Here is an 18,736-nt window from a genome sequence, read left to right on the forward strand (position 1 = left end):
TTTAGCAGATGAGGGAAAGTCTGTCGTGGGGGAGTGAATCCGCCACACAACCTGTGGATGTTGTGCACTCTAGACTTCAGTAAAGCCTTTGACACCGTATCCCACAGCATCTCCTGGAGAAGCTGCAGCTCGTGGCCTGGATGGTGTATCTGCGATGGATAAAGAACTGGCTGGAGGGCCGGGCCCAAAGAGTTGTGGTGAATGGAGCCAAACCCAGTTGGCGGCCGGTCACGAGTGGTGTCCCCAGGGCTCAGTATTGGGGCCAGTTCTGTTTAATCTCTTTATCAATGATCGGTATGAAGGGATCAAGTGCACCCTCAGTAAGTTTGCAGATGACACCAAACTGGGTGGGAGTGCTGATCTGCTGGAGGGTGGGAAGGCCACACAGAGGGACGTTGGCTGACTGAGGCCAATTATCTGAGATTCAACAAGGCCAAGTGCCGGGTCCTGCACTTGGTTTATAACAATCCCCTGCAACAATACGGGCTTGGGAAAGAGTGGCTGGAAAGCTGCCTGGCGGAAAAAGACCTGGAGGTGTTGATTGGCAGGTGCTGAACATGAGCCAGCGTGTGCCCAGGTGGCCAAAAGGCCAATGGCCTCCTGGTGTGCATCAAGAATAGTGTAGTGGGCAGAACCGGGGCAGCGATCATCCCCTTGTACTTGGTGCTGGTGAGGACACAACTCGAATCCTCAGTTCGGTTTTGGGTTCCTCACTGTAGGAAAGACCTTGAGGTGCTGGAGTGAGTGCAGAGGAGGGGACAAGGCTGTTGAGGGTCTGGAGCACAAGTCTTCTGAGGAGTAGCTGAGGGACCCGGGGGTGTTTAGCCTGGAGAAAAGGAGACTGAAGGGAGACCTTTTTGCTCTCTACAACTACCTGAAAGGAGGTGGCAGCATGGAGGGTGTTGGTCTTCTCCTGGGTAGCAAGTGATAGGATGAGAGGAAATGGCCTCAGCTTGTGCCAGAGAAGGTTCAGAATTGATATTGGGAAACATTTCTTCATGGAAAAGGTTGTGAAGCAGTGGAACAGGCTGTCCGGGGAAGTGGTTGAGTCACCATTGCTGGAGGTGTCTAAAAGATGTATAGATGCGGTTCTTAGGGTTTAGTGCAAGAGTTGGGTTATGGTTGGACTCGATGATCTCAATGGACTCTTCCACCGGAAATGATTCTATGATTCTATGATCCTTTCTGGAATATTAATAGCTGATAGTTCAGCTCATGACTTGTTTCTGGGATGTGTGCTTTTAAGCTCACAACTTCCAGTGTCTCTGACAGGGCAGCGGAAGGCACCTAACTGGAACCCTAACTGTGAGATTCCCTCTGCTGAAGGACCTTTTTGGGTTTTGATTTCGCCACCTGGAAGCCCCTGGGAGCCCTTGCGAGAGTGGCGGACGTGGCATGGGCGTTACCACAGTGATGGCGATCACACTCCCACCCCTCACCTTGAAAAAGCCTCAGGGACAGCAGTTCCTGTGTGAGGAAAGGCGGAGGGAGCTGGGGCTCTTGAACTTGGAGAAGAGGAGTCTGAGGGGTGACTTCATTCATGGGGATCAATATGTGAAGGGTGAGTGTCATGAAGATGGAGCCAGGCTCTTCTGGGTGACAACCAGTGATAGGACAAGGGGCAATGGGTGCAAACTGGAACACAGGAGGTTCCACTTAAATATGGGAAGAAACTTCTTCTCAGTGATGGTAACAGAGCCTGGACCAGGCCGCCCAGGGAGGTTGTGGAGTCTCCTTCTCTGCAGACATTCCAGCCCACCTGGACACTTTCCTGTGTAACCTCACCTGGGTGCTCCTGCTCTGGCGGGAGGATTGGACTGGATGAACTTTCAAGGTCCCATCTGTCACAGTCCATCTGGTGATATGCTCGTGATGGTTCATTTACCCTGATCTCGAAGCGCAAAATTAAGGCAACCAAAATGCCAAGCGGTTATAATTCAATCAAACAGCGTTACTTTATTATTTTGATTGTAAAGCGGCACACGATAGAGAGAGTGGAGAAAAAGGAAAGGAAAGAAAGGGGGAAAAAAGGGTTGGCTACCACCACCAGTTCCAAAGGCGTCCCTATGGTCTCAGGTCCCGTACAGTGTCCTGCCGGTCCTCCGTTGTGATCCGTGATCCTTTGGTGGGGAGAGCTCAGCGATGTCCCGTCGGGAATCGTCTTTCATGCTTCTTCACCCCGCTTCGTTCCCATGGATTGAGGCCAATCTCTGCCTTTGTTTCGCAATCCAGGCTGAACTGCGCAGGCCCAAAGAGTCCCCGCTTCGCTTGCCAGAACCCGCCTGTGCCTGCATCGCCTCGGTTCAGGGGTCTCTTACTGGTCCATTGGGTGACCTCAAGACCTTTGGAGAGCCTCTGCGCATGCTCTTCTTTGTTGGCCTTAGTAGCAGGGAGGAGGTGGGGGCAAGTTTGGCTGAGGCAGCAGGTGAAAATCCATCTTCTGCACAGCAGCTATAGTCCCCAGGTGGGAGAGACCTGTAGAACACAATTCCTTTTAGGAGGTGGGGGCAAGTCTGGCTGCGGCAGCAGGTGGAATCCGTACAGCAGCCATTGTTACCTGTAGCCCCCAGGTTGGAGAGACCTGTACAAGACAATTTTTTTCGTCAGGCCTCTCTCCAAGTCGTTGTCCAATTCTTTCTATCAGGACATCTGTTCTCCAAGTCCCTGATGGAGATGTTCAGGCAAGTACTGTTCTTCGGACCGACTCTTATACCTTCCAATCCCTGATTTCTGTGATTCTGTGAGATGGAGGGGCCAGGAGAGGGAGATGTGAGGAGATGGATGGATGAGGAAATAGACACACCAAGAGAGGGAGGGTCAGGTGGGTGGTGTGTGGAGAGCTCGGGATGGACAGATGGACAGAGACACGAGGTGATGGAGACACCAGGAGATGGAGACGGAGACACCAGGAGGTGGGTGAGAAGATGGGGATGGACATATGGACAGATGAGGGTGGAGACACCAGGAGATGGAGACGGAGGGTCAGGTGGGTGGTGGGATGAGGAGATGGAGGGATGGCCATGTGGAGGGATGGATGGACGGACAGATGGATGATGGACAAGTAGACACCGGACAACTAGATGGCCCCTGCTGGGCCCTCCGCCCACTCACACGTCTTGTTGGGTGACACCAACTTCCTGGTGGCCCCAAAATGCATCCAGATGAACTTCCCTGGGAGAGCAGCAGTGGCCACTGCCCCTGGCAGGCCCCGCCCACAGACCCCACCCACAGGCCCCACCCCCTCCACTCACCAATCAGGAGGAGTTCGTGGGAGATGTTAGGGTCTTGTGTTTTCCATCCTCCAGATGAGATTGGATGAAGTTGGGAAGAAGTTTGGGGGTCTCACTTGGGGTTCAACATCCTCCAGGTGGGACAAAGTTGGGGAGATCTTGGAGTCTTGGAGTTCAACATTGTCAGCGTGAGGTGGGACAACATTGAGGGAGATGGTTCGTGTCTTGGGTTCTCCATCCTCCCAGGGGAAGATGGATGAAGTTGGGGAGATGTTTGTGGGTCTTAGTTGGGGTTCAACATCCTCTGGGTGGGACAACACTGAGGGAGATGTTGGGGGTCTTGGAGTTCTCCACCGGCTAGATGAGGAGAGATGAAGTTGGGGGAGATGGTTGGGTCTTGGGTATTCCATCCCCCAGGTGGGACAACACTGCGGGAGATGTTTTGGAGTCCTGAGTTCTCCACATTCCAGATGAGGTAGGACAAAGTTGGCAAAGATGTTTGGAGTCTTGGTTGGGGTTCAACATCCTCCAGGTGAAGAAGGCATGAAGTTGGGGAGGTGTTTGGGGTCTTGAGGTTCAATATCCTCCAGATGGGACAAAATTGGGTGAGATGTTGGGGTTCAACATCCTCTGGATGACGTGGGACAACACTGCAGGAGATGTTTGGTGTCTTGGGGTTCTCCACCCTCTAGATGAGGTGGGACAATGTTGGAGAGATGTTTGGGGTCTTGGTTGGGGTTCAACATCCTCCATATGAGGTGGGGTGAATTTGGGGAGATGGTTGGGGTCTTGGGATTCTCCACCGGCTAGATGAGGTGGGACAAAGTTGGAGAGGTGTTTGGGGTCTTGGGTTCACTATTCCCCAGATGGGACAACATTGGAGGAGATGTTTGGTCTCAGCTGGAGTTCAGCCTCCTCCATGTGAGGTGGGGTGAAGTTGGGGGAGATGTTTGGTCTTGGGGTCCAACATCCTCTAGATGAGGTGCGGTGAAGTTAGGGAGATGGTTGGGGCTGAACATCCCCAGGTGAGGAGGGGGTAAGTTTGGGGAGAAGTTTTGAGGTCTTGGAGTTCAATACTCTCCACATAAGGTGGGACGAAGTTGGGGGAGATGTTGAGGTTCTGGTTGGCCCAAGGGGTCCAGACATGGGACATCGGGGCCTGGGTGGCACAATGGAGATGGAGATGGGACATCATAAGACTTGGTGTCCCCAAAGTGTCCACGAATAGGACATCCTGAGTCTTGATGGCTTCACAGGGTCCAGGGATGTGACATCTTGGCCTGGGTGGCCCGAAGTGTCTGAGGATGGGACATTCTAGGTCTCGTTGGCCTAAGGGGTCCAGGGATGGGACATCTTGCTCTGCGTAGCCCAGAGGATACAGGGATGGGAAATTTTGGCTCTTGATGGCCCAAGGGGGCTGGAGATGGGACAATTTGAGTCCAGGGATGAGATATCCTGGGTCTGGGTGGCCCAGGTGGTCCAGGGTGGGACATCTTGGTCTTGGTGTCCCAAGATGGTTGGACATGGGACATCCTGATCTCGGTAGCCGAAAGGGTCCAGAGACGGGATATCCTGGGTCTTGGTGTCCTCACAGTGTCCAGGGATGGGACATCCTGGCCTGGGTGGTCCATGGGTTGGGGCATTAAACATCTTGGTGGCTCAAGATGGCTGCAAATGGGACATCTTGAGTCCAGAGAAGGGATGTCCTTGGTCTTATTGTCCCCAAAGTGTCCAAGGATGGGACACCTTGGGTATTGGTGGTCTAAGGGGTCCCGGTTCAGAACATTTTCAGTATTGATGGCCCAACGTGTCCAGATATGGGACATTTTATGTCCCGGTGGCCTAAGGGTTTCAGGGATGGCACATCTTGCACTGAGTGGCCCACGGTATCCAGGGATGGGAAATTTTGGCTCTTGATGGCCCAAGGGTGGTGGAGATGGGACATTTTGGGTCCAGAGATGGCACAACCTTGGTCTTGGTGGAGCAAGGGGGCTGGAGATTGGACATTCTGCATCTTGGTGGCCCAAAGTGTCCGGCAATGGGAAATCTTCGGTGCAAGGATAGGACATCTTGGCCTGGGAGCTCTGGGGCTCCAAGGGTTTGGACATCCTGGGTCTCGGTGGCCCAAAGTGTCCAGGGATGGGACATTCTGGGTCTTAGTGGCCCAAGGGGTCCAGTGATGGGACATCTTGGTCTTGGTGGACCAAGATGACTGGAGATGGTACATTCGGGTCTTGGTGGCCCAAAGTGTCCAGGGATGGGACTTCTTGTGTTCAGGGATGGGACTTCTTGTGTTCAGGAATGGGACATCTTGGCCTGGGTGGTCCAATGCGCCCAAGGGTTGGGACATTGTAGGTCTTGGTGGCCCAAGATGCCTGGCGATGGGCCATTTTGGGTCTTGGTGACTTAAAAGTTCCAGATATGGGACATCCTGCATCTTGGTGGCCCAAAGTGTCCAGGATGGGATATTTTGGGTCCAGAGATGGGACATCTTGGATCCAGGGATGGCACATCTTGGTCTCAGTGGCCCAAAGTTTCCAGGGATGGGACATCGGAGGTCTGAGATGGGGCATCCTGGCTCACAGTGGCCTAAGTGGTCCAGGGATGGCACATCTTGGCCTGGGTAGTCCAAGGGGCCCAAGGGTTGGGACATTTAACATCTTGGTGGCCCAGGATGGCTGGAAATGGGACATCTTGGGTCCAGAGGTGGGACATTCTGGGTCTTGGTGTTCCCAAAGTGTCCAGGGATGGGACATTCTACGTCTTGGTGGCCGAAGGGGTCCAGGGATGGACATCCTGCTCTGAGTAGCCCAGGGGATACAGGGATGGGAAATTTTGGCTCTTGATGGCCCATGGGGGCTGGAGATGGGACAATTTGGGTCCAGGGATGAGATATCCTGGGTCTGGGTGGCCCAAGTGGTCCAGGGATGGGACATCCTGATCTTGGTGACCTCCTAGTTTTCAGGGATGGGACATCTTGGTCTTGGTCACCTAAGGGATCCAGGGATGGGAAATTTTGCCTCCTAATGGCCTCGCAGCGTCCAGGGATGGGACATCAGGGGCCTGGTTGGCCCGAGGTGGCTGGAGATGGGACATCATGGGTCCAGAGATGACACATCTTGGTCTTCGTGTTCCAGAGTGTCCAGAGATAAGACATCTTGGTCTTGGTGGCCCAAAGTGTCCAGAGATGGCACATTTTAGGTCTTCGTGGCCTAAGGATCCAGAGATAGGACATCCTTTGTCTTGGTGGCCCAAAGTTTCCAGGGATGGGACATCTTGGCCTGGGTAGCCCAAGGGGGCTGGAGATGGGACATCTTGGGTCCTGGGATGGGACATCCTGAATCTTGGTGGCCCAAAGTCTCCAGGCATGAGACATCTTGGATCCAGGGATGGGACATTTTAGGTCTTGGTGGCCCAAAGTGTCCAGGGATGGGACATCTTGATCTTAGTGGCCCAAGGTTGCTGGAGATGGGACATCTTAGGACTTGGTGTCCCCAAAGTTTCCAGGAATGGGTCATCCTGGGTCTCGGAGGCTTCATGGGGTCCAGAGATGGGATATCTGGGCCTGGGTGGCCTAAAGTGTCTAGAGATGGGACATATTGGATCCAGGGATGGGACATTTTAGGTCTTGGTCTCAAAGTCTCCAGGGATGGGATATCCGGGGTCTGGTATGGGACATTCTGGCTCTCGGTGGCCCAAGGGGTCCAGGGATGTGACATTTTAGGTCTTGGTGCCCTAATGGGTCCAGGGACAGGAAATTTTATCCTGCGTGGCCCAAGGTATCCAGAGATGGGAAATTTTGGCTCTTATTGGCCTCACAGTTTCAGGGATGGGACATAGCGGCAGCGAGAGCGGCTCTGGTAGCGGCGCCGGCTACGGCAGCATGTCCGGCTGCAGCCACATCTTTTCTTTCACCAGGACCAGGTCACGGTGGAGTAGCCACCTCTCTGTCCTGCCAGAGGATGCAGCTCTGCACCCCCAGCCCCGCTTTTAAAGGGTGCCTGGGCAGGGCCCTTTGTGACATCACCAGTGACATCACAATGCCCCACTGTGGCAGTTGCATATCCCCCTGAGATCCAGAGCCTTCAATAGGGCAGTCAATGGCTCCTTCGCACCTTTTGTGCCCCACTGTGCCTGTCCCCACGTACACACCAGGGTGGTACCAAGGTGCTGACAGTCACATCCTCCCCTGCCCCGGGCAGGGTGACTTCACCTGCACCAGCTGGGGGGCAGGACGGGTGGGACCCTCAGTCAGTTGACAGGGTCCTCAGCAAAGGAGGTGCCCAGAGAGACTGAGAAGCTTCTGGACTATGTTGTAATGCCCACAGCCTGTCACATCCTGCCCTCAGGTATGAGTGCGGAATGGAGGGAATGGAGGTTCTAGTTTTCCTGTTTCTGGGAGAGTTTCATCCTCGGTGGAGGAGGGAGCTGAAGGTATAATGGGTAGGACTTCTTTCATGCTCTGTGAATGTTCTTTTGGATTATGCCACCTTGATACCAGTTTACTCAGTTTATCAAGGGGTAAGTAAGTCTTCCATTATATCTCCGGGAACTCCCTTTTAAATTCCCAAAACCCACCATTGTTGTCGGATCTTAGGTTGTTCCCCCTTTCCTCTTCTAATATGCAGATGCTTCTTTCTTGGAGCACTGGTAGCAGCAGCAGTACTGGTAGAAAGGGGCACATTCTTGACTTCAACATGACAGATTCCTCTTGACCTTTCTTCTAGGATTTTTACAGGGCCATATTTCCTATTATAATGTATCAATTCTTGTGCTGTTTCCCCCCACGTCCACACCTTTTTAGTATTTGGTTGGTTGGGGGAAGTCGGGGCAGGGGTAAAGAGTGAATCAACGCTAGTGTCAGCTCCATCCTTCTGGCTCCCACTTCTGGTATCGTGGCTTCTCATCAAACCTTCCAACCTTTCTACTGGGCTCATCAATGCGATTGTCCTTTGAAGGTTTAAGTGTCTCTGGGAGTCCCCTTATCAAGGGAGTCATCATGTCCGGACTCACTGCCAGCATCATTGAGGATTCACATTCAGGAATCAATTTTCTTTCATGTACCATTTGCAAGCAGGCTGCTTTGTTTACACTTCCTAGCAATTGATCGGGTGTGCCAGTGATTGCCAGGGGCTCTCCTCTATCTAAAGGGTTTAGCCCTCCAGCCCAATAAGCAGCTCGCTGGGTTAGGGACCATGGGGCACGTCTGTCACCAGTTGTTAAGAAAACTCCATGCCCCCAGTAACCACTAGCTTCCTGTTCACTTCACTGAATTTGGTCTCCCCCAGTTAGGGATATGTGCCACACGTGCTCCGTGCTCCGCTTTAGGGAGGCGCCCATACTCTCTCTTTAGCTTGGCCAGCTCGGTGGCAGTGTAAGGTGTTTGCTTAGTTGTAATGTGAGGGTCAGTATCCTCCTCATTTGCATAAAAATATTCTGTTTTCACTAAGGGTCTCACGTGTGGGTATTCCTCATCACGTTTTCTCATCTCCTCCAATTCTTTCTGAGGGTAAATCTGATTTATTTGTCTGATACCTCTCTCCTCTAGCTGCTGCTCCCTCAGCTCTCCTGTGTTTTATAAACATTCCTCCTTTAGAGTAGCTTGTAATGAGCAGTTTTTTTCCCTCTCTTTTTCAAATCATTGTGAAGAATTTTCTAATTGTTCTAAATTGGAGATCGTTTTTTGCGAAATCTGCACCAGATTTTCAAGGGATTCTATAATTTTGCTTTCATTACTACGTTGCCTGAGGCAATCTTCAATCGCTGCTACTAGGCTGGCCTAGGACAGCACAGACCATAGCTTTGTTCTTATCTGATCTAAACTTAGACTTAGTCTGTAGAGAAATCACTCGGTCCACTACATGTCGGAGTGGATCCTTAGGACGAGCCTCGTTGGACGGAAAGAGTCGGCCAGAATAACGACAGCATCCCAATGTGGGTTAAATCGTTCTCCTTTATTCAACATAACAACAAAGACTATATAGAACTTTTTCCCTGAGCACGCGCTAAAGAAACGGTAGTGATTGGCTACAATGCGCTGATCACGCGTCCCATCCCCATTTGCTATTGGTGATCAGCCACTGTCCACGCGCCGTGATGTTCCATGTCTCTGCTGGCAGAGGACGGCAAGCGGCAGCCTAAACCTAAACCGCGGCCATGTGGAGCCCTGGATTGCTTACCACACATACATGTTATGCCTCCTAAAAAGTTATCCACAACTACACTCTGTAAGTTAGCCCAATTATCACAAGCCCAGTCCTCTCTGGTATGGAGGGTCGAGCCCCATACTTTGCTAAAAGTGTGTAGAATGAGTCTCGATCTTTCCCTAACCAAAAATCTTGATTATCAACCTTTTCAGTCATTCTTATTATGAAGGGGCCAAACCCACGTCGGGAAGGCACAAGTTAGTTATACAAAAGCACAGCAACTGCTGTGTCACCCTTCTCTTTCCCGAGTGGTTGGAGGGGACAAAAATCTGCTACGGGAAGGCTCAACTTAGTTACGCAAACACACAGGATTGCCCCTTCACTCTCCCTAGCGGACGATTCTCATCAACATGAGAACAACACCCATTTTTGCACTTTGAGATCCCAGAGACAGAGCCCTCAACTCAAGTTTGGAGTGCTCAACACCAAGGCGTGTGTGGTGTGCAAAAAAACTGAATCGCCCCCCTTACTTTCTGGACACCTATCACCTTATCGGGTGTAGGGCCAGGTGTGGCTGGAGCGAAACTTTCTTCTCCTATTACAGACCACACAGCACCTGCACTCCTCTGTATTCTCAGAATCCTGTCCGTGACACCAATTTAATGTCACGGTCCATTCAATGATGGACTCGTGATGGTTCATTTACCTTGATCTCGAAGCGCAAAATTAAGGCGACCAAAATGCCAAGGGGTTACAATTCAGTCAAACAGTGTTAACTTTATTATTTTGCCCGTAAAGCGGCACACGATAGAGAAAGAGGAGAAAAGGGGAAGAGAAAAAAAAGGGGGAAAGAGGATTAGCTACCACCGCGACTCCACAGGCGTCCCTATGGTCTCAGGTCCCAAAAGCAGCATCCTGCCAGTCCTCCGTCATGATCCATGATCCTTTGGTGGGGACATCTCAATGATGTCCAGTTGGGAATCGTCTTTTACGCTTCTTCACCCCTCCTCTCTCCCGTTGATTGAGGCCAATCACCGCCTTTGTTTCGCAATCCAGGCCTAACTGCGCAGGCCCGAAGAGTCCCCTCTTCGCTTGCCAGAACCCGTCTGCGCCTGTGTCGCCTCGGTTCAGGGGTCTCTTACTGGTCCGCTGGGTGACCTCTAGACCTTCGTCAAGCCTCTGCACATGCTCTGCTTCGCTGGCCTTAGTAGCAGAGACGAGGTGGGGGCAAGTTTGGCTGAGGCAGCAGGTGAAATCATCTTCTGGACAGCAGCTATTGTTACCTGTAGCCCCAGGTCAGAGAGACCTGTACAACACAGTTCTTTTCCTCAGGCCTCTCTCCAAGTCCTTGTACAGTTCTTTCTATCAGGGCATCTGTTCTCCAAGTCCCTGATGGCGATGTTCAGGCAAATACTGTTCTTCGAACCAACTCTTATAGGAGGTCATGGAGAACACGCAGGCAGGCTCTTCACCATGGTGCGTGGTAGAAGAACAGAAGAGAATGGGTGGAAGGTGAGAGAGGTTCAGCCAGGACATAAGGAAAAGCTTTTTCCCCAGGAGCTCAGCCAAGTGCTGTCTCAGGTCACCCAGAGAGGCTGCACAGGCTCTGTCTTTGCAAGTTTTCAATCTCTGATTGAATCAAGGCTTGAACACCTTGGTCTGACCCAGTTTGTGACAGGTTGGACTGCAGATTCCTGAGGTCCCTTCAACCTCAGTTCTCTTACGATCCCATTGTGATGATGGGCTCTTTCTAACTGGAGCAGAGCAGATGATTATGGGCCATGAATCCAGCTGTGCTGTAGGTGACCATCTAAACCATCATCTCAACCAGTGAACCAGCCAACAGCTCAGTGTGACTCGCTCTGGGCAAAGTGTGAGGAGTCCTGGGCAGGGAAGGTTTAGAGGGCATGGGGCGCTATGCAAGACACAAAATGATCTTGGCTTAATGCCTGCAGGCCCATCAGATGTCAGTTAATGTCAATGAAAATTAAAATAAGAAGAACTGAAGACAAAGATCCAAAGCAAAGGAAGGTGTCAAAATACTTCTCTTTATTTTTCTTTTTTTCTTTTTTTTTTTTTTTTAAGCCTTTGTGGGGGGATGTCTTTTCTTTGAAAAGGAAAGAGTTTTCCAGAACTGGGAATGGATTTAGGACACAAATGTCTTCAGGTCCAGGGACACAGACACCTGGTGCCAGTGTAGATGCCCCAGGAACCCCTGCCCAGGCTCCCCCTGCATTGCAAGTTGCTCTGGTCTCCCCAGGTCCTCTGTGATAGATGCCAATCCCAGGCCAGCACCTCAGGTGCACTGGGGCCCCTCAAATGGCCCTGGCGGTTTATGGTGAGACAACTGATGACTGATGTCTGCCTGGAAGGGTGCACTTTGTTGTTGTTGTTGTTTTGTGGTTTGGCTTGGTTTGTGGGGTTTTTTGGTTGTTTTCTGTTTGGTTGGTTTGTTTGTTTGTTTCTGGTTTTGTTTGTTTGTTTATTTTTTAACATATTAACACAAAAATCCAAAACAAACAAAAAAACCCCCACCAGAAACACACAAAAATGCTAAAAAGTGAATTACCAGGAAGTGTACTAAGAGTACGAAAACAAATATTGGTCTTCCCCTGTACTTCTATTACCAACACTCTATTATTTCATCTCTGTCATCATTCAGGAGTTTCCACCTCTCCTTAATTAAATGCCCATATCAAAGGACAACTTTCCAGCAGACTGTCTGGACGTTTGCCCTTCCCAGTGCTCTCAGGTTTCCTCCTCCACTTGCTCTTTGGTCATTCAGTTGCCTCTCAACTCTCTGGTTTCTGCTTTGAGCTTCACGGAGTTACAAACTTGCCTCATTCTTCAGAAGTCTAATTAACATGGTAGTCAACAGGTTAATTGTGTTTATACCTATTCTTTCCTATCTCTCTGTCTAAAACAGTTCTTGTGTGGATGTCCCGTGTGGATGGTGGACCTCATTAGATCCAGCTTACACACACAGTTGAGGAAACTGTTTTAGTGTTTATGAAATTGTGTAGTGTTTACACAGGAGAGCAGGTGGGAGCTGGTGTGCAGGAGCTGCAGCATCCACCTGCAGAGCTCAGTGCAGAAGTCTGATGTGAGGAAAAGTGATGCCAGTCCCAGGTGGCCAATGAGGGAATGGGCAGACTGGGGGTGGGGGGTGAGGAGCAAGGGTGTCCATACAGTGTCCAGCCTCAAGGGACTGTTCTCCTGCCTGTCCAGATGGCTTCAGGAGACCCTCTGGATCAATGTCCATTGCAGAATGCTGCTGTCACTTCTTCTACACACTGAAAAATGACAGAAAATACCCTTGAAAGAAAAAACCCTCCTTTATGAAATCTTCTTTGAAATCTTCATCAGTAAGTGTCCCATTGAAACCTCTCCAGTTAGTTCTACAAGTCTTGAAGACTGGAAGAAAATTACAGAAACATCACTCGTTAGAGATTTCTGTGTTTTAATGAGCCCCATGGCGTATTTGGTGCTGAGTCCATGAACCTCAGATCCCAAGGACAGACTGAAGAATCTCCTCAAGAAGTCCAAGTCAGAAGCAAAGCCCAAAGTACCTTGAAGCATTAATGGGCCCCACTGAGGGCTGTTACTGACAAAGCCTCCCCAGGGACTCGTTAGAGCGGGTAATTGGAGGCAGTGATTGCATCAGGCAAAGGCAAAGTGCAGCAGCTCTGATGCTGAGAAAACCCTTGATTTGTTTGATGAAGGACAATGGCCAAGCCTTGACCCCCTGCCCCTGGGAAGGGAGATCCTGTCCCTCACGCGTGTCTCAGGGCTCTTCCTGGGGATGTGGGGATGATGCCCAGTGCAGGACAATGGTGTGACACTCCCTGGGGGGTGCAAGGAGGCAATGGGGCGCCGTGGCCATGACAACCATGTGTCTCCCCTTAGGCCTCGCTGTCAGGGACATCAGCCATAGCCAAGGGGACAAAGACCTTGGGTCTTTCAGGGACATCCAGCCTTGCCAGCACCCTTGGCCATCTCCACCACGGTCCATCCTACACTGTCCCAGGCCTGTGGCTGTTTCCCCACAGGCTGCAGACACCCCATGCGCTTCCCCAGCTAGTTCTCACCCCAGTGTGTCCCCACCTGTGCTGCTGTCTCTCCATCCCCACCAGCTGTTCCTTGAAACACAAAGCCATGGCTGATCCAGAGTCCTTCTGAATGACCACAGCACTGTGCTCAGAATGACATTTCTTTGTCCTGAGGTCCACTCTGGACCTCCAGAGCTGCAGTTTCTGATGGTTTTCCTTTCTCATGCTGTTTCCCATTACCAAAAAAAACCCCAACCAAACAAGCGTGCCATCATCTCGGAAAGTGATTTTCAAGATTTCTGAAGCTACTACTACTCTTTCTTGTCATGGTTTTACCACAGCCAACAACTAAGACCATGAGAACTGCTCACATCCTGCTCCCAGTCCCCAAGTGGGATAAGGGAGACAACTGAAAGGGAAGGGAGAAACTCGTGGGTTTAGAGAAAAAAAATAATAAGACAATAAAAATAATAAAAATAATACACTACTACTAATAATATACTTATACTAAAATATGCATAAAGTAAAATATACGCTACTCAGTGCAATCCCAACAGAGCTAACCATAGTAGCCGGAAAACTGAAATGAACTAGCTGGAAAAGGCATCTCCAGCTTTATACCGAGCATGATGCTAATGGTAGAGAATAGCTCGTTGATTGACCTGGGTGTCAATCAAGGTGCTGTCCTGTCTGTGCCCCCTCCTACCAATTTGCACCTGCAGCTGGACTTCAAAGAAGTCCTTGGTTTCACTAATAGTCAAGGTAAATTAAATAGAAATAGATAAATTAAATTAAGAAAACATACTCAGTGCAATCCCTCATGTAACTCCAGTCACACAGAACAGACAGTCCTGCAGAAGGGAGCACCTTGGTCCTGAACAGCTGATCCCAGCAAGAGAGAGCTAAAAGGCAACACGCAGAAAGGCCCAAGGGCCAACTGCAAAATGGCAGAACGGCAAAAGGCCGAACTAACATCCAACTCCTGACAGAATGAAACTTCTGAATGGAACTAACCAAACCAGCTGGAAAACCCAAAGTAATGGATGTAACAAGCCCTAAAAGCCAGCTCCAGCTTTATACTGAGCATGACGCTAATCACAGGGAATATTTCATTGATCAGCCTGCATGTCAATCCAGGTGCTGTCCTGTCTGTGTCCCCTCCTGCCAATTTGCATCTGCAGCTGGATGGCCAAAGAAGTCCTTGGTTTCCCTGACAACAGCCAAGATATCAGTGAGTTCTGACATTCCTTTCATACCAAATGGCAAACACTGTAAAGCTGCTAAAAGAAAAAATTAAATCTATCCCAGGGAAGAAACAGTGTTATTATTCTCATAGCAAATCTAAACAAAAGACTGTAGTAGCTATGAAGGAGAGAGATTCAAAATGCATGAAGAAAATTAACTCAATCTCAGTAAAAACAGCACGTTTCCTCAGCCTCCACTTCACCAGGCTAAAGAAGTTTGGGTCTCTCTACATCTCCACACATGACCCAGACTGTCTCTGGCCACACGACAGCTCCTCCCCGTTCCTCCAGAATGGGGAACCTCCCACTGGGACACCCCGCTCCAGATGTGACCACACCAGTGCGGAGTCTAGATGGACAATAACTGCCCTTGGCTGGGTGGCCACGCTCCTCCCAGTGCAGCCCAATGTGCTCATGGGCATATTCCTGTTTAGCACCACTGAGAACTGACTGAACAGCCAGGCTCAGAGGGTTGTGACCAGCGGCACAAAGCCCAGCAGGAGGTACCATGAGGAGCACTGAAGGACACCATGTCCCTACCCAACATCTCCTCCCCACAGGTGTCTCTTGGGTCCCTGGAACCACCTCAGTGACAAGGGGGAGAGCACTGCCTGTATGGGGTGGAGGAGATGGGGTCTGGAATGAGGGTCCTGGGGCAGTTTCTCCTGGTTGTTCATGCAGCAACAAGCTGGGCTGGATATTTGGAGAGAGGAACTCTTCCTAAGGGCCTCCAATGGGCATGGGGATGGTCTACAGTTTCCTGCATGCTGCCTTTTCTGGTGGAGATCACAGAGGCTGGCGGCCCTTTAGAGGACCCAGGACAGGCCTTGTCCTTCCTCTGGTCACAGCTGGACCCCAGTTCTCCAGCTCGGCCCCAGCTCAGGAGCCTTGTCTAGGGGTGACTTTTGGGGTAAGGTTGACAAGAGGGGTGCATAAGTTTGTCTTAAGGACATGTGATGAGCACCAGGACTGAAGTACCAGAGCAAAATGATGTGGCTTGTGGGCGAATACTTTCTTCGGTGCAAATCCTGAAACAGAGTCCCAGACTTGCTTTCCATGCCACCCTTCGCGAGCGATGATGCACTAAAAGATGGCAAGTGGGGGACACGGATCCTTCTCCAGCTACTTCCAGGGCCTGGTGAAGCACCAGGACAGCAAGGACCTCTGGCCCTGCACCCTGAACTCTGGGTATTATCTTGGGGCAGCTGAACACCAGCATTTTTCTCTCCAAGGCAATTTCCAGCCCCGGTCAGCTCCTGTCTGATCTCCCCCCGTCCCTCCTCTGATCTGGTCTGGTGCTCCTGGCCCCTTCCCTGTGCTCCCCACAGGGCCCCAACCTGGCACTGATGCTCTACAGAGCAGGTTGGCTGCAGGACCATGGGGTGACTCCACACTGGTTGTGCTGCTCAGTGAGGGACACAGATGCAACTGCATGGGCTGCACTGTCACTGAGCTCTTTCCCGGGGGTCTAAAGCTCTGGAACGGGTTCAGAGCATTTCTTGGGACTCATTGGGTTTTCCGCTCATTTTGGTTCAGCAATCCCTTCCTTGTCCTTCAGGTGCCTGGAGATCGGTGCAGGAAGACGCGCCCTGTCCCCTTCCCAGGGATGGAGGTAGGCTGACCAGCCCGTAATTATTCAAATTGTCCTTCCTGCCCTTCTTGAAGATGGGTTTGACATCTTCCTTTCCCAAGGACCTCAGGACTCCCGTGTTTCTGCTGTCACTTTTGAAAGCACAATCAAGAATCATGGGCAAGGGTGATGTAGCAGACAGGAGCACTTGCAATGAGCCTGTCCCAGCAGCTGAGATGAATCTCACTGGGCCACTGAGGTTTATTCCTGGAGTCACACACAGAAATGCCAGGATTCCATCAGGCATCCGTGTCTGAGCTGGTCTCTGGACTCCTTATGCACCCAGGGATGTTCAGAGACAGAGTCTGTCCCTTTTACACACATAGGCAGGAATCACAGTGTCCCTCTGGCCTCTGTTGCCACTCCCAAAGGACAGGAGGCACCTCAGCCCTGTGGTGTGTCACCCTGCTCTGCACTCATCTGAGATGTCCCACGTCATGAGGAATGGACATGGGGACCTCAGTCCAAGGAAGAAGATCCCAGTGGGTGGTTTTCCATGGGCTTTTACTCCCAATGTGAAGTGACCTTGAGACACGGTCTGTCCCACAGGCGTTCATGGAACCCCCAGGAATAGCTGATGGTGTTTGTCCTCACTCGGTTTCATCTCACCTCATGTACATGATGTGTGTGCTCACATCTCATCTGTACAATGCAAACATGGACTTCTGACCTACTCATTCAGGAAAAAATTCTCAATCTGGTGTGACAGCCCAGTGCTGGAAAGGGAGGTTGTGAGGGGCCAGTCCGTGACGATGTCCTGGAGCAGCTTCCGCGGGGTGTCCAGTGCACAGGGGCACAGCCCAGCCCCTGCTCTGCTGGTCCTGCAGGTCTCTGGCAGGAGGCCTGACTGTGCGAGGACACTGCTGTGTGCCCAACCCTGCACACACACACTGTGCAGCTGGACACTGGTGTTTGCATCTGTGGCCACCTTCTTGTGCATGTTCTTGACAGAAACTTGAAGAAGACCTAAGCCTTCCGGCACTGCCCTGAGTAGGTCACTCTTCTTTATAGAAGTACTGTTACAGAGGCCAGCTCTGTCACAGCAGTGCCCATGGCCTGTCCCTGCCTGCGCTCACAGGACTCACACACAGCAGGATGGTGACCAGGCTGCCAGAGCACTCAGGCCTTGCACCAACACAAGGGATGAGAAGGAGAGTGTGGGAGTGGAACGAGAACAGCTCTGGAAGGCCAAGCGCTGGTGCTCCCTGGCAGGGCTGCCAGGCTGGACTCTTTTCCCCTCCTCCCATGTGCACAAGAGCTGTCCCTGCAACTCCAAACAGGCCTTGCAGGAAGGATATAATGAAAAACAAGTCACTACAGGACCCTTTATTTTGTTTAAATACACACAGATCATGGCTCCTCATTTACACAGCCAGTGGTTATAAAAGAAAAGCAGAAAGTGATTTAGAAAGGGGATGACAATGTTATCACAACAAAAAAAAACATCAATAACAACAGAAAATAGAGATGAGAGGCTGGGCCTGTAACTAATGACATTAAAACTGCTATGTAGAAGGAGATGGACAGTTTATTGCTTCATAAAACACTAAGATATGAGTTTCCACAGGGCATCCTTGAGCTCCTGGTTCCTCATGCTGTAGATGAGGGGGTTCACTGCTGGAGGCACCACTGAGTACAGAACAGACACCACCAGGTCCAGGGATGGGGAGGAGATGGAGGGGGGCTTCAGGTGGGCAAACATGGCAGTGCTGACAAACAAGGAGACCACGGCCAGGTGAGGGAGGCACGTGGCAAAGGCTTTGTGCCGTCCCTGCTCAGAGGGGATCCTCAGTACGGCCCTCAAGATCTGCACATAGGACAGCACAATGAACACAAAGCAGCCAAAAGTTAAACAGACAGTACCTACAAGAAGCCAAACTTCCCTGAGGTAGGCATCTGAGCAGGAGAGCTTGAGGATCTGGGGGATTTCACAGAAGAACTGGTCCAGGGCATTGCCCTTGCACAGTGGCAGTGAAAATGTATTGGCCGTGTGCAGCAGAGCATTGAGAAACCCAGTGGCCCAGGCAGCTGCTGCCATGTGGACACAAGCTCTGCTGCCCAGGAGGGTCCCGTAGTGCAGGGGTTTGCAGATGGCAATGTAGCGGTCGTAGGACATGATGGTGAGAAGAAAATACTCTGCACCAAACAGGAAACATACAAAGAAGACTTGGGCAGCACAACCTGCAAAGGAATGACCCTGGTATCCCACAGAGAGTTGGCCATGGATTTGGGGACAGTGATGGAGATGGAGCCCAGGTCGAGAAGGGCGAGGTTGAGCAGGAAGAAGTACATGGGGTTGTGCAGTTGATGGTCACAGGCTATGGTGGTGATGATGAGGCCGTTGCCCAGGAGGGCAGCCAGGTAGATGCCCAGGAAGAGCCAGAAGTGCAAGAGCTGCAGCTCCCGTGTGTCTGTGAACGGCAGGAGGAGGAACTGG

General features: G+C 51.2%; 1 protein-coding gene across 1 annotated transcript; it reads right to left on the reverse strand.

The window, feature by feature from the left end:
- Positions 1–250: 250 nt before the first annotated feature.
- LOC136001066 (olfactory receptor 14J1-like) lies at positions 251–18,379 on the reverse strand (the record flags this gene model as incomplete). The annotated part of the gene is made up of 2 exons (XM_065655113.1): positions 251–364; positions 17,918–18,379. Coding segments are annotated over 2 exons (576 nt in total), but the record flags the coding sequence as incomplete, so codon positions are not given.
- Positions 18,380–18,736: the final 357 nt, after the last annotated feature.

The sequence above is a fragment of the Caloenas nicobarica genome, chromosome 37, assembly GCF_036013445.1.
Source record: "Caloenas nicobarica isolate bCalNic1 chromosome 37, bCalNic1.hap1, whole genome shotgun sequence".
Classification (NCBI taxonomy): domain Eukaryota; kingdom Metazoa; phylum Chordata; class Aves; order Columbiformes; family Columbidae; genus Caloenas; species Caloenas nicobarica.